The 16,730-nt window shown below is 43.9% G+C and overlaps 1 protein-coding gene across 1 annotated transcript in view; it reads left to right on the top strand.

The window, feature by feature from the left end:
- Positions 1 to 16,730, top strand: part of ME1 (malic enzyme 1) — a 221,716-nt gene that overhangs the window by 187,122 nt on the left and 17,864 nt on the right. Inside the window, exon 9 of the mRNA XM_054162557.1 lies at positions 1,359 to 1,472. Coding sequence (XP_054018532.1) covers positions 1,359 to 1,472 — 114 coding nt within the window. The remainder of the gene's footprint in view (positions 1 to 1,358; positions 1,473 to 16,730) is intronic.

The following is a 16,730-nucleotide window of genomic DNA, read 5'->3' as shown; positions in this document are numbered from 1 at the left end:
AGGATGATTAGGGGACTTGAGCATCTTCCCCATGAAGATGAGAGTCCTGGGGCTGTTCAGTGTTGAGAAGACTGAGAGGGGATCTGATCAATGTCTATCAATATCTGAGGGGTGAGTGTCAAGTGGAGAGGGCCAAGCTCTTTTGGGTAGAGCACAGTAATAAGACAAGGACCATTGGATACAAACTTGAACATAAAATATTTCCCCTCAACCTGAGGAGAAACTTCTTTACAGCGAGGGTGACAGAGCCCTGGAACAGGCTGCCCAGAGAGGTTGTGGAGTCTCCTCCTGCCTGTATACATTCCTGTGCAAACTACCCTGGGTGATGCTGCTTTGGCAGGGGGGTTGGACTCACTGGTCTCTGGAGGCCCCTTCCAACCTGTAATGTTCTATGATTCTGTGTTCAACAGACAGACGACTCCATAGTTTATTTGTTTCTTCGTATTGTCAGTGTGCTTACTGCTGCAAAGAGGCAAGAGTAGATACCATCCCTATTGTGGGAGCTCATTCCTAATAAAAACTACTTATTTCTTAACTAAAAAAATGGGAATTCCCCCTAGATGCTCAGTGAAACTGAGTAATAAAGAGCAAGAAACGGAATCAGCCCTGTCACTGCATGTATGAGTTGGTGATTAGGATACTGAGTGGTCTGTTGGCTGGATTTTGTGGCCTGGCTTTCAATCTGTGCCCGTATGACATTTGATCTGTTGGGTGAAATATGATAAAATCCAGTAAGAATGATACATGTTTCAGAAAAGTAATTGATAAGTGAATTTCTGTCACCCCTGCTTTCACTGGGAGCACAGCCAAGTCAAGAGCTACAAAACACATGAACAGTAGGTGAAAGGAGACTTAGCTTCTTGATGGGCATTTGGGGAAAAAAAAAGAGAAGAGCAAAGAGTCTTTCAGGACTGCATTTTGCTTTCTGGCATGTAGAGTGTGGTTTCCTTTGGTTGAAGTTACCAAAAACATCTAATCAGCAAGACATCATTTTGGAGAAGAGTAAATATTTGATCTATTCTGAGGTGATTATGGGGAATAAATATTAGTTTTAGCGTTTTTCAGTAGAGTTTAAACATGCTCCCCACACTGTAAATGCCATCTTAAGATTTGCCAGTGCTGTGATTTATCTGTACTAATCAAGATTTATCTGTATTATTTATCTACATTATGGGTTCTAATTACCCAGTGGCAGCAAAAGTTCATTAGTGTTTACTTTATGAAAAAAATAATGATTCAGTTTTACTGTCAAATAAAATCAACAAACTTGGCTAAAAATACTGGGTAGGGGAAACAAATGAGCAGGGGATTTCTTTCATTTCTAGTTTCACTTACTACTTTTCTTCTCTTCCCCTCAGGCTGCACTGGGGATAGCAAACCTCGTTGTTATGGCTATGGAAAAGCAAGGGATATCTCAAGATGAAGCTACCAAAAGGATATGGATGGTTGACTCAAAGGGATTAATAGTAAAGGTAATGCAATTTCCTCATTGCCTGAAGTGTCACTGTAGTTATTTGCAGTCTGTGGATGAAGGTAAGAAGGTATTCTCTGTGAAAGCAACAACAATTTCTCTCTCTTGCCACAGCAAGCTGGCTTTCTTTCCTACAGTGTATTAAATGAATGGCAGATTCCCGTGTTACTCTTTGAGAGAGGAGGAGAAGTGCAGGCATGATTATGCTTGGGAGTTCCTGCTCTATTTGCCTTAGGGATGAGCACATAATGAAGAGAATTTTTCAGGAGAGAATTTTTCAGGAGATCTTTAGAAAAATAAGAGATATCTAAAGAAAGAAATGTTTAACATTTCCCATATTCTATTATTTGCTAGCACAATCTTGCACAAAGATGTGTAGGTACAGCATTAGGATAGCATTCAAGACTTTTTTTAAAGGAACAAAAGTGGTTTTTTGAAGAGAACATTTTCCTGGTATTGCAGGCATGTCATTCTGCTGCAAGAGCTGAGATATATTACATCCAAGAGCTTCCATGCACAGTGATAGAGCTAGTGTTGCAGATGTTGTGGTCTGCAGTGCTATCAACACTGGTCAGAATTTGAAGCTGCTGAGAGACTTCATCAGTCACCCTTACCTCATTCTTGCCACATGCCAAAATAAAGAAACATATGAATTCCATGTGCCAGAATAAAGAAACTGCTATGTTTTAAAAGGTGCTTATGTATTTAGGAGTTTGTGAGCTACTTAAAAGAAATGGAGGAGAGGCCAGTTGGCTTTGCTTTCTCTCTCTTGCCTGTTGGTTAGCAGTGTTTATGGTCATTTCTGTTGGTACTGCACTCTTGCACGGCATTTAGCTGTCTAGTATTTAAGATCTTATATAGTTCATATACCTTTACATCAGAGGCATGCATTCTGCAGTCAGTAACTGTGTTGGGTTATTGAGCAGCACCTTTCACTCATACTGTTACAGGGAAAACATTAAGATATCAGACATTGGGATGGGAGAGTACTACTAGAGGTCATCTTGGACATTCCTTGCCAGAGAGCACAGAAGTAGCCTGATAGCTGTAGAAGGATGCTGGAAATTGCTATTATCTGAGACAGACTTTTTTTCTCTTTTCTGACAGTTTTTCATTTGTTTGTTTGTTTTAATTCATTTGGCTTTAAACTAATAATTTAGAGTGCTTTTGCACCCAAACACAGATAACTGAAGGCCTGTGTATCTTATCAGAGAATTGTAGAATGGTCCATGCCAGAAGGGACCTCCAAATGTCATCCAGTCTGACCTCCCCACAGTCAGCAGGGTCATCCCCAACTAGATCAGGCTGCCCAGGGCTTCATTGAGTTTCACCTTGAACATTTCCAGGGAAGGAGCCTCAACCACCTCCTTGGGCAACCTGTTCCAGTGCTCCACCACCCTCATAGTAAAGAACTTCTTCCTGATAACCAGTCTAAATCTGCCCTTCTCTAGTTTGAAGCCATTGCTCCTCATCCTGTCACTGCAGGCCTTTGTAAACAGCCTCTCTCCATCCTTCCTGTAGGCCCCCTTCAGGTACTGGAAGGCTGCTATTAGATCTCCCTGGCGCCTCCTCCTCTCCAGGATGAACACTCCCACCTCCCTCAGCCTATCCTTGTAGCAGAGATGCCCTGATCCTTTTTGTGGCCCCCCTCTGGACCCTCTTCATCAGGTCCATGTCCTTCCTTTATTGAGGGCTCCAGACCTGTACACAGAACTCCAGCTGAGGTTTCTTCCATGGCTGTTGAAGCCTAAGAAGAACAGTGTATTGCACAGTTTCCTCCACTATAGAGACTGGGATTATCAAGTAATACAACTGAACTAAAATTACCTCTTGATGGTGTTAAGGAACAAACTTAAAGGGGAAAAAGTATAGGAACTTCACAGCCCTGAAGGGCTGAAATAGGCCTCAGCTGCATGTCTGCCCAGCCTAGGTGGTTAACCAGCCTTCTTTCCTCTTCTGCTCATTTCTTCCTGCTTCTTTTACACCTCTTGCTGCTAATTTGCTAGTCAGCTGAGAAGCCAGGTTGTTGCTCTTGGTACACAGTGACTAATTCCTTTCAGAGTTTCTAACTTTCTAGTGGCTTGGTGGCTGTGTGCTTTCCTCACCACCTTCTAGCTTCAGTGCTCTTAAGCAGTGCCAAAACCAATCAACATCTTGCATAGCCTCCAAGTTCCTTTCCTCTGCTCATTCTTCTTGGTGGAACTTTAATTTGGGATTTGGCCAAAAAGCAGTCCACTGAATTTCATGTCCTGCCTGGAGTATATTTGTGAACTGTTTGTGATAGCCAGACATAACAGCTGTCTGAGATAGATTGGGGCTGAATTTGTGGCCAGATGTTGATGCAAGCAGCAGGAGCCAATAGTGCACATTTCAAGTCCTTGGTGGTGTTCCTGGAGGACCTGGGAGCCTTCCTGTCTGGCTGTTCTGGGGGGCTTGAGGATGGATGGGTACTTACTGCTACAGTGTTTGAGTGCAGAGCCCCCTGAATCTAGCAGCTGGAGACAGTTCAGTGTAAGACCTGAGCAGAGCATAAGGAAATCCATCCTTGGGGTAGGGCTCTGCAAGTCCTCTCTTGACTTTCTTTTGCAGCTAATGTTCCTCTTAAAAAATCACAGAATCAAAAAGGTTGGAAAAGACCTTTAAGATCATTGAGTCCAACTGGAACCCAAATACCATGACCCCTAAACTATATCTTGAAGTGCCATATCTACACACTTCTCAAACACCTCTAGGGGTGGCACATCCACCACTTCCCTGGGCAGCCTCTTCCAACACCTCACCACTCTGTCAGTAAAGATTTTTTTCCTACTACTCAATTGAAACATCCCCTGGCACAACTGAAGTCCACTTCCTCTTGTCCTAAAAATGTCCCCTTCCCCTCAAAAAAAGAAAGAAAATACAGTCTAAGCCTCTTGAAACTTGACTGCTGGGAAGTCACATCTACAGCAGGTAAATAATTAAGCTGTCTCTGCTTCCTTTCTCTGGCCTGAGAGAGAATGCTGTACTTTAGATCCACTTAGGAAATTATTCTGGCTTTAGCTGGTGGCAGAAAAGTGTTGTAAGACTACCCAAACTCTTAGAATTGAGATAAAAGAAGTAAAAGTAGGACAATGTGTGAGAAAACTGCACAATGGGAAGGACTCTATTGTTAAAAACCTTTTCTTCCTAGCAAAGATTTGCAAAGCCACAGCATAGTGGCCAGCAGTTAGCCAATGTTTGCATCAACTAAGGTGACTTTTCTTTCTTTCTACTAAGCAGATGTATCAATAGAAACCTGTTCAATGAGAGCCTCTTAAAAATTGCCTCACCAAAAGATCAGAAGAGTTTTACTTACTCTTTTGCTTGGGCAAAAGCAGGGAGGCCCTTTCAATCCTGGCAATGGACGTAAGCTGCAGCCCAGGAGGTTCCACCTCAGCATGAGGAGGAACTTCTTTCCTGTAAGGGTCACAGAGCACTGGAACAGGCTCCCCAGAGGGGCTGTGGAGTCTCCTTCTCTGGAGACTTTCAAGGCCTGTCTGGATTCATTCCAGTGTGACCTGAGCTAGATTGTATGGTCCTGCTCTGGCAGGAGGGTTGGATTCGATGATCTCTTTGGGTCCCTTCCAACCCCTGACCTCCTGTGATCCTGTGATCTACTTTCTGTGTTATTTCAACCAAATATTTCAAACCAATGCAAAATAACCTTGGAACTTTTGCTGACCTGACTGCAAAGATTTTCCACCTTTTGTGTCTTCCCCCACCCCTAAAAACTGCCACGAAGTCACTTATCAGACATTTGTATCTGATTTTTCCTTTGTGGCTTTTTAATTCCAGTTCAAGTGCAGCTGTGTTTTCATTTTCCTGTTAATATTCTCTCCCCACCCCCCCACCCCCACCCTGGGAACTATCTTTTTTTCATTAAACCAAGCTTGATGACCAACTTTTCTGCTATGCTGTGTTGAAATTTGTTCAGTATGCTTTCACCTTTGGAATTACTGTATTATTTTTTTTAATGCCAAAGGTGGATGAGGAAGGTTTGCAGATCACATCATTGGAATTTGGCCACTTGAACTGTATGGCTTTTTTAAAAACATATATCACTCCACTTGAAATGGCTGCCTTAAGTGTTCCACTGCATTCAGATGGGAGTTTGAATGTTGAGCTGAAAGACACATTTAAAGCTGCTTTTGCACTCTTACGTACTTGGAGATCACAGATCACAGGATGTTAGGGGTTGGAAGAGACCTCCAGAAGTCATCACCCCTGCCAGAGCAGGACCATAGAATCTAGTGCAGGTCAAACAGATGGATCTTGAAAGTCTGCAGGAAAGGAGACTCCACAACCTCTCTGGGCAGCCTGTTCCAGTACTTCGTGGCCCTCACAGTGAAGAAGTTCCTCCTCATGTTGAGGTGGAACCTCCTGTGCTGCAGTTTATATCCATTGCCCCTTGTCCTATCACAGGGTGCAACTGAGCAGAACCTGTCCCCTCCCTCTTGACACCCAGCCCTCAGGTATTTAGCAACATTTATCAGGTCCTCTCTCAGTCTTCTCTTTGCCAGACTAAACAGCCCCCGGGCTCTCAGCCTCTCCTCATCAGGCACATTCTCCAGTCACTTAACCATCCTGGTCGCCCTCAGTTGGACTCTCTCCAGCAGATCCCTGTCCCTCATGAACTGGGGAGCCCAAAACTGGATTCAATATTCCAGGTGAGGCCTCACCAGGGCAGAATAGAGGGGGAGGACAACCTCCCTGGATGTGCTGGACACACTCCTCTTAATGCACCCCAGGGTGCCATTAGCACTCTTGGCCACAAGGACACATTGCTGTCCCATGCAGAACTTTTTGTCCATGAGGACTCCCAGGTCCTTCTCCACAGATCACCTCCTAACCTGTACTGGTGCAGTTTATTCTTCCTTCCCAGGTGCAGGACTCTGCACTTGTCCTTGTTGAACCTCATTGGGTTCCTCTCTGCCCAGCTCTCAGTCTGTCCGAGTCTCGCGGAATGGCCACACAGCCTTCAGGTGTCTCAGGCAAGCCCTCCCAGTTTGGTATCATCAGCAAACCCTTCTATTTAAACTTTCATCACTTTTGCAATCCGTTTGTCTGAGTCGTTATTTCTGCCTGTGGTGGGGAGGGGATCTGCTCAAACCCATTACACAGACTCTCTGTCTCCTAATGAATGTCATTGATGAAGCTGATGCATGAAAATTTTGGCCTCATCTTTAATTCTGAGTCACATTGTAACATGATGAATACACAGATGGGTAATGTCTCCCTCAGTCCTTTTCTTTCCCATATTTTCAGTTTGTTGCTTGGTTGGTTGTTTTTCCTCTCATTCACACAAATATACCTACATGTGTGATGTGTGGTGAACATATTTTGTGTCTTCTTTAAAGCTGCCATAATGCCATATTTGGCTATATTAATGACCAAATCTTTGCTCATGAACTTCCAGGACAGTAAATTCCTTTGTATTAAGTAGCTGAAAAGAGGCAGAAAGTGATAAACAGCATTGGGATGTTCATGAGATTCATCATGGAATCATAAAAGTGCTTGAGTTGGAAGGGACCTTAAAGATTATCTAGTTTCAATGCCCCTGCTGTGGGCAGGGACATCTTCCACTTCATCAGAGCCTCATCCAGCCTGGCCTTCAACACTTCCAGGGGGGAGGCTTCCACAATTTCTCTGGACAGTCTGTTCCAGTGAAGTCCTTGTCAGAGCATTTTAGTAACATGCTGCAAATTTCCCATTCTTCTTTTTTTTCTGTGAGGCAATACCAAGAAAAGGGTAATGTAATAGGCAAGATTGCATTACAGCCAAGATACAGCCAAGAACTGCCTAGGAAGAGGATGCAAATAATAAGGCATTTTTAATATCTGAAGGGATTCAGCAGAAACCCCCTGCCTTCTGCCAAGGATGGATTCTCCTCTGCTGAGGATGTACAGGCTGATGGGGCATGTTCCTGGGCTGCCAAACATGCTTGTCTTGTGGTGAAATTTATATCTAATATACAAACCAGAGTTAGATTATTTTATGCCACAAACCCTCTAATGCACAAATGAAGTTCTCTCACATAGAGAGATGAATGTCATCCTTAACATTAAGGAGGAAGTCAACATAGAGCAATGTTGCTTTGGACAATTTTGTACTCTATGATTTTTAGCTCAGCACAGAAATACTTGTGCCTAATGGCATGACTTGTATTTGAACTGCCTGTTGGATGTGTGATCTTACCTCCTGTAAGACTTCAGATCATCTGAGTGAAGCCCAAACTGAATGGCAAGCACAAGAGCGTCAGCTGAGGGCCCTCAGAATATTGGTCTTCTAAGAGGAGGACTGAATCACAGAATCAGCCAGGTTGCAAGAGACCTTCAAGACCATCAAGTCCAACCAATCACCCAACCCTAACTAATCAACTAGACCATGGTACTGAGTGCCTCATCCAGGCTTTTCTGAAACACCTCCAGGGACGCTGACCTCACCACCTCCCTGGGCAACCCATTCCAATGGGCTGCAATAGACTCTGAAAGTTTACCTGTTCCTGTAGTCCTAATTAGTTAGAATGGAGATAGTTAATCCCGTAGATAATCCTCTAAAATAGTTTCATTTCTCTTCCTCCTTTTCCTATTTGAATATCCCTGGCAATCTTATTAGGGAAAGATCCTCGCAGCCAAGTAACTGGCAGTGGATATGACCCTGATTAAAGTTCATGGTTTGGTCAAAGCTGCGTAGATAGGTGTCTGGGTTTGAGCTGAACCAGCTCCAGACTGAGGACAGAGTGTATTTTACCTACAACAATAGTTCAGTATTTGCTTAGAGAGTGATGGAAGAGAAAGGGGGACATTTGGAACCGATGACAGAATTTTAGTGCCAAGGAAGTGTAGTCATTCCCACTTTAGGGCTCAAAATATACAGCACAGAGTGGTACAGCTTGGTGCATTGTTTTAAGATGGGGGACAGCCAATTTGCTGTCTCAGATGCTTGTCAGACAGAAGTCTGTCTTGGCAAGGGATCCAAATCAGATTTGTATCTACCAAAATACAAAGATGAACAACCTGATGAAGTGTGAGGTGTCCCTGCCCCTGGCAGGGGGGCTGGAACTAGATGATCCTTGAGGTCCTTTCCAACCCTGACAATTCTGTGATTCCCTTTACAGTCAGCAGAGCTCCTACAACATGTGAAAGAGCCTTTAGGGCTCACAATCAGGTATCTTCATATTGAACTGAATCCCATCCAGACTGACAATTAATTTTCTTACATTTTTATCAATAATAACTTATTTTTAAAAGCTTGGATTTCATTCTAGATACTAAATTGATTGTGGGTTTAATGCTAACTTACATTTACCTCTCAATATTATGTCTGCTGCTTCTGCTGACTTTTAATTATCTCTTTTTATCAGCAGTCAGTTATTCTGACTCTTGTCCATCATGAGTACATGTATGGCTGGCTGCAGCTGAGCTAGGTCTTTCAAAGCCAAAAACTGATTCACATCTTAGAGAAGATGCAATGCCTTTGGTATATCCACCACAAACCCTTAAAGCAGTTTCTGCCTTACTTTTCTCATGTCCTATCCCAGTGAAGCAATCCTGGTTTGCTTTGCCAGTTATTCTGATGTCTGGGAGATTAATCTGTGCAGCTTCATCTTGTATTTATCTTGCTCTATAAGAAGTTTTGCAGAAAGGAAACACATGAATTTGTCTTTGAATGCTCATGGCATTGCTCACACTCAGCCAGGAAATATATGAAAATAAGTAGGGACAAGGCCAAAGGATGATTTGTGGGATATGCTCAAGGATATTATTTTCCTTAGAAGAGACACCACCAAGAATCTGGGTGCTAAATTTGTTAGCGTGTAACTGTTTCCTCTGACACCATGTACAAGATGTGCTGATGAGATGGTGACCTAATTTGGATGGTTTATGATTCCTTTTGCTCGGCCTCTCTTGTTGAAATTAATTAATAGCTTTGCTTCGTTTTGTTTCTGTTGTTCTCTGGGTTCCTGACTTGCTCTGCTTCTCAGATCTTCTCCTCTTGAAATAACTGTCTAGAAAGTCTGTCCTGCCTGTTAGCCATGTGTGCTTATTTACATGGAAAGGGCATTTTAGAAATGGTAACAGACTGAAATATTAGCATCCCAAATCTTCTGACGTTGTGTTTTCAAGTCAGAGTTTCATTTCTTACCCAAGTGGTATGTTGTACTGCTAACCACTCTGACATTAACTCCTCAAAACGCTGTGGGTTTTTTTCTCCACAGAGTTGGCAACAAACTCTCTGTTAATTGTGTGTCCAAGATGCCTCTGCTTTTAATCTGCTGTCCTCACCTTTAAGTGTTAGGTCTGGTCCTGATGAGGAGGCATAGTCACTTTGTAATTAGGATGTGGGGATTCTGGAGGGCTTGGGTATCTCTGCATTTTGGTTCCTAAATGGGGTAGCACAGAAGTGCCTAATCACCTGGGGGCCTTTGGGGTTCAGTAACCCCTGACCAGGGAGTCTGTATTCATACCTCCACTTTTGGTCATTTTAAAACTCCTTGTAACTGATACTCTCCTGAAGTTCTGGCTGGGGAGGATCTGTCCCCTCCTACAACTCTCTCTGTGCTTCTCTTGTTCCTTCCTTATTGTGCTTTTGTTGCACTCTTGAAGAGAGGTCACTCAGCTCCCAGCACTGTCCCCAGTCCCTGCCTAGAGCCCTCCAGATGATTCATCAACAGCCTTTAGACGATGGATTTACTTGTGATGAAAGAGACTGGGAGCCATGTAGAGATCATCTCCCAACAGGAAGATGTTTCAACACCTTCTCCCATGACTCTTAATCACATAATTTCCATCCTTCCCCCCTGACTTCTGAGATGCTCTGACAACTGCTTTTTTGTTTGTTTGCTCTAAACTGTGTGATAGGGAAGGAAAAATGTGAGTAACCCCCAAACATTTGCAGTTGGGAATACTCTGCTTACTCTTGGTCTGCAGTTCTCGTGTCATTCGTGCTTCTCATGTCTCCAGCACTGAAGAACCTCAGATGAATGTATTAATTTATCTGTGTGCTGATCTCTGTTCTCTTGTTTAAATAAGCCACAGTTGACACAGTCAAATGGAGGCAAGTGTTTATATAAATAGATTTGTGCCTTCCTGGTTGTGAGGTGGGACGACTGCCAGTGCTGCCTCTAATGTGGGACAGTGCAGTCATCAAGGGAGCTCTGGCTTATTCTCAGCTGCTTCCCAGCTGATTCAAAGAACCAATCTTGGAGAGCATCCAGCCCTGCCTGTCTTGCCTGGCTGACATAAAGCTGCTCTCCTCTTCAGCCCTGGCTTTTCGGGCAGCCCTGGCAGGACCAGCTCAAACAGGCCATGGCAGCAGACTTCACATTGGTGGTATTTAGAGGATTTGCCTCCAGTTTTGCAATATCCCACACAGATGTCTGCTGTGCAGTCTGGTCTCCTGTTTTTACAGCTGGTTTCTATGACTTTTCTCAGGGGTTTATTGATGGCTCATTTGTGTTTGTGCTCTGAGCCTCAGTTTGGTTCTATAACGTGATGATATGAAGAACTCTCTGTGGAAACTGTGATGTACTTTTGCTTGAAGCCTGATCCCAGTTTCTCCTTTGCTTCACGTGCTGTGGACTAGCCACTAAAACTGAAAGCTTAAGAACCCTTCCTAAAATTCAGAACTGCTTTCAGTTCATATCCAAAATATGAGCAGTTTTTCATAATATCAACTACTGACTCCTGTTACTCCCTTTTGCTCCTTGAATTGACAGGTTCTGCTGTCTGAGTGACTATGTCTTGGATAGATTGGATCAATGGCCAGTGTTAACAGGATGAGCTTCAACAAGGCCAAATGCCAGATCCTGCATTGGGTTACAACCACCCCATGCAACACTACAGGCCTGGGGAAGTGTGGCTGGAAAACCATCTGGCAGAAAGGGACCTGGGGGGTTCTAATGGACTAGCAGCTGAATAGGAGCCAGCGGTGTGCCCAGATGGCCAAGAAAGCCAACAGCATCCTGGCTCGGATTAGAAATGCTGTGTCCAGCCGGAGCAGGGAGGGGATTGTCCCCTTGTACTCAGCTCTGGTGGGGCCAAACCTTGAGTGTTGTGTCCAGTTTTGGGCACCTCAATACAAGAGAGATGTGGAGGTGCTGGAGCCAGTGTGAAGGAGGGCAATGAAGCTGGGGAAGGGCCTGGAGAATAAATCTTATGAAGAGTGACTGAAGGAGCTGGGGATGGTTAGTTTGGAAAAGAGGAGGCTGAGGAGAGACCTCATTGCCCTCTACAACTACCTGAAAGGACATGGTAGAGAGGCTGGTGCTGGTTTCTTCTCACAGGTATTCAGTGATAGAACAAGAGGGAATGGCCTCAAGCTGTGACTGGGTAGGTTTAGGCTGGACATTAGGAAAAAAAATGTTCACAGCAGGAATGGTCAGGCCTAGGAATGTGCTGCCCAGGGAGGTGGTTGAGTCAGCAACCCTGGATGTGTTTGTAGGTGATTTGCATGTGATGCCTGGGGATATGGTTTAGGGGTGAACCTTGTAGAGCAGGGTTATTAGTTGGACTTGGTGATCCTGAGGGTCTTTTCCAACCTGAATGTTTCTGTGATTCTGTGATGTTTTACTATTTGTAATAAGAACATGTAATACCAAGGAGCCTCATCCATTAGGGACTGCAGACATTTTAGGATTGCCAAGATCTTTCATATCACCTTCAGAGAATGCTGCTGTTGTTTCTTTATCTCTGTACTTCCTCTGCTGACTTAACACAGTCCACATTGTAACTCATTTGCTAATAAAGAATTTAGCTCTTGTTACTTTCTATCTGAGGTATCACAGTGACTTCTAATATAACAACATCTCTTTTTTCAGGTTGCTTAGTGCTCTTTTCTTCAAATCCAAAATATCTCATAGGTTTCCTGGTGCAAAATGATATTGTGAACTTTCTGACTTTGGCACTGCGGTTTTTCACTCAATATGAGAAACTTCTTTACAGTGAGGGTGGCAGAGCGTTGGAACAGGCTGCCCAGAGAGGTTATGGAGTCTCCTTCTCTGGAGACTTTCAAAAGCCACCTGGATGCACTCCTGTGCAGACTACCCTAGGTGATCCTGCTTTTGGCAGGGAGGTTGAACCCAATGATCTCCAGGGGACCCTTCCAACCTCTAACATTCTGTGATTCTGTAGAGCAACTCTGCACACTTTCCATTTCTCCAGTGTCAAAAGGGAGACCAGATGGAACCCCCCACAAATCCAGAATTGAGACTTCTGCATTTTGGCTTCATTCTCATCTCAGCTCAGTGAAAAAGCTCCCTGATGTCTTGCTCTGGGTATGGGTGCTCAGGGACAGATGTCTGGAAGCTTGCACTGAATGGGCTGGCAAGCCCTTAGTTTGAGGTGAAGCATGCACAAAACTGAATTGTTTCTTGCTTCCTGCAAGTCATTGCTTGCACTGTTGGCAGGGCACAGAGGGAAGCTGGCTGTGCTCTTCTTGCAACTAGCTCTTTACTTTGTGGAGAGCAGAACTTAGTGCAAATTTGGGGATTCAAAATACTATCTAAAAGCACACTCCAAATGATTGGAGTTTTGTAACCAAGTCAGCTGGCTGACCTCGAAATCTCAAACACGCCTTTTAGGGAGGTGTTATGTAGCTCTTTCAGGATCACTGAATCACTTTTAGGAGGTGATCTTTTAGGATTGCTGAATCATAGAATCATAGAATTGTCAGGGTTGGAAGGGACCTAAGGGATCATCTAATTCCAAGCCCCCTGCCATGGGCAGGGACACCTCACACTAGATCAGGTTGCTCAGAGCCACATCCAGCTTGGTCTTAAAAACCTCCAGGGATGAGGCTTCTACCACCTCCCTGGGCAACCTGTGCCAGTGTCTCACCACCCTCATGGGGAACAACTTCTTCCTAACATGCAACCTGAATCTACCCATTTCTAGTTTTGTTCCATTCCCCTTTGTCCTATCACTACCTGACACCCTCAGAAGTCCCTCCCCAGCTTTCTTGTAATTAATAATTAAAACACATTTTTGACAATCCATTAAAAATATATATATATAAAAAACCCCCACCAAACCACAACAAACTAACCAGAGAATGTCTTTCATAAGCATTTTTTCCCAAGCAAATACCTCTGTGTACATAGCTCTTGGGTTTTTCTTGCTAAGCCACAGAATTTATTTCATTCGTAGTCAATATGCTATACAAATATTTACTTGGAGACATGATTCATTCTGACTAATGGGATCAAGCTAATTCAGCCCAAAGATGAATAAAGGAATAAAATGATAATTGTGTTGGGGCTTGGCTTTGGTTTGAAGTTTTGCTTTGGTTTGGAATGGTAGAATGCCCTGTGTGAAATTAAGGGCAGGTAGAAGTTACAATAGGGCAGAAGAGGATCTGGCCTAAGTCAGATAGCTGGCACTAGTCTCGCTAGCCAGTGGCCTGGAAAGGATTGCAGTGGGTCACATCCAGCTTACTGTTTGAGTATGCCTTTGTAGCTAATTAAATGAGTAAGATGATCATCAATGTCAGTAGGAAATGGGGCTTTGAATCCTTTGTGTTGCATCTGTAAGTGCTTTGACAACTCTGCCATTATCTTAGTTGAAGTACACCCTCGAAAGCCAATCAACTGTAAAGCTGCGTAGAGAAACATCTTTGTTCCATGCAGGATTTGGTAATATCAGCATTTTTCTCCACTAAGATGTCAGCCTGGCCTCTTAGCTGTTATTCATCATGGTAAAAAATTAGAGGTCAGCTTTCCTGAGAAACTTGCCCAGGTCACAGAATCATAGAACTGTCAGGGTTGGAAGGGACCTCAAGGTTCATCTAGTTCCAAGACCCCTGCCATGGGCAGGGAAACTTCCAACTAGATCAAGTTGCCCAGAGCCACATCCAGCCTGGCCTTCAAAACCTCCAGGGATGAGGCTTCCACCACCTCCCTGGGCAACCTGTTCCAGTGTCTCACCACCCTTGTGGTGATGAATTTCTTCCTAATGTCTAATCTGAATCTCCCCTCCTCTAGCTTGGATCTGTTCTCCCTAGTCCTATCACTACCTGACATCCTAAAAAGTCCCTCCCCAGCTTTCCTGTAGCCCCCTTCAGATACTGGAAGGCCACAATAAGGTCTCCTTGGAGCCTTCTGTTCTCCAAACTGAACAACTCCAACTCTGTCAGCTTGTCCTCATAGCAGAGGTGCTCCAGCCCTGATCTGCAGATCCTGGAGGTGTTCAGTGCTACCAGCATTCCACAGCATGAAGAATGATCTGCTTGTAGCTCTTGGAGGTGATTTATATTTTCTTGGTAGCTCAGAGCAATCTCCTGGAGGCTAGGTTTTAGGACAAGATTTAAAACTGGCTTCCTCTGCAGCAGCCTGATAAAGCATTAAAGAACCAACTGAAGAAGCAGCATGGGACTGGATGATTGCCTGTGGCACCCTTTCCCAGCTTCCCAGGTAACCTGCCTCCAAGTTGGGCTCTCTTGAGCATTTTGATTTAAACCAACCAGCTGATTAGAATGCAAAGTGACTTCTATTGTAATATTTGGAGTTATGTCTAGCAACAATTTGGCCTGGAAATCATAAATGCCTTTTTTTTTTTCTCCTTTGGCAAATAAATGAAAGCTTCATACATTTTCCCTTGAAAATGTTAAGGAAAATTCCTGCCTTCAAATCAGATGTATCTAAACCATGTGTGTAGACTTGAGGGACATCTGCTGGGGTGCTGGGAAATGGCAGACTTCAAAATGTGTATTGATGGTGGAATGATCTGAGTGTGAATATGCCAAAAATTGTTAATATTGTGGCATTCCCTCAAGGCTGAGAATTTCACATTTTGCCCACAAGGGAAAGCAGGTGCCTGTATCCCAGTATTTGTGTGCTAATCACTCTAGGAGAACACTTAAGACCTGTATAAGCACATCCAGACATAACCCTCTTAATTTAAAAGAATCTGTATTTTGGTCATGTTAAAAAGTCTGTAGAAGAGAAGAAGTCTCTGGAAATTCTCTGTAATCAGGAGTGAGCCAAGAGCAGCTGGCATCCTGTGAGGCCTGACCACATAACAGCCTTCTGTGGCTTCCTGTGGTACCCTTGGGGTGGAGATGCTTTTCCTGCAGCTGGAAATGAAAAGTGGCCTTCCTTCCTGTCTACAAGCTCTTGTGGTGGCCATCCAAGGACCAGCAGAGAACTGGTGAGGGGACTGTCACAGCCACATGTTGCCACATGGCAGAACTGTAGTCTGAAATGGAGTGTTGGATTTTCCATTTCTCTGTTCAAATCAGGCAGAAGACTACAAAAAAAACTTAATCTCAGCTTGGATCCCATAGTAGATGCAACCCTAAATTGAGCCTGAATTGTCAAATCCAAAACTCCTTTCAGGGAGTTGTGGAATGAATTCTGTTCCAGTACTTCAGTACTGTCTTAATTAACTTGCTAAGATAAGGAAAGAATTCATCTTATCAGTCAGAAAAGATGTGGCTGAGGAATAGAATAGAATCAACCAGGTTGGAAAAGACCGTTGAGATCATCGAGTCCAACCTATCACCCAACACTAATCAACTAAACCATGGCACCAAGCACCCCATCCAGTCTCTTCCTAAACACCTCCAGTGATGGTGACTCCACCACCTCCCTGGGCAGCACATTCCAATGGCAAATCACTCTTTTTATGAAGAACTTCTTTCTAACATCCAGCCTAAACCTCCCTTGGTGCAACTTACGACTGTGTCCTCTTGTTCTGGTGCTGCTTGCCTGGGAGGAGAGACCAACCCCATCTAATTGTTTGGTCAAAAATTACATTTAGCACTCCACTTCCCTCCTGTACTTCCCTCAGTATCTGTACAATCTGCTGCTTGCTGTCTGTAATTGTGAAGATGGTTTTAGGGCTGGCACCATCTGCTAGATTTGTTTGAAAAGTGCCTTTGCAGTGATGCCTGCAGGCACAGGAATAAAAAGAGGGCTGGAGGTATTACACTTTTAAAACTCTTCTGCTGAAATTTTCTGGCACCTGTGAACAGAGGTCCAAGGATTTACACAAATAATAGAATTTTCATGAGTTCAGGCCCCTTCTTGCCTTGAACTCCACATTACACTGACTCCCAAGTGCTGTTTGCAGCCCAGACAATGTCAGTGATGCTCCCTAGCCCTTTCCCCTATATCAATCAAAATCCATTTGAAAACCTTCTTGGGCACTGATGGGTGGAAATTGCTGGTATAGATCAGGGTGAAAGTTGTTTCACAGCTGAGTCCAATTTGTTAATACAAAGAACAGTGCACCAGACATCTGGT

Source organism: Dryobates pubescens, chromosome 6 (assembly GCF_014839835.1).
Source record: "Dryobates pubescens isolate bDryPub1 chromosome 6, bDryPub1.pri, whole genome shotgun sequence".
Taxonomy (NCBI): domain Eukaryota; kingdom Metazoa; phylum Chordata; class Aves; order Piciformes; family Picidae; genus Dryobates; species Dryobates pubescens.
This window is presented reverse-complemented; position numbering and strand designations above follow the sequence as displayed.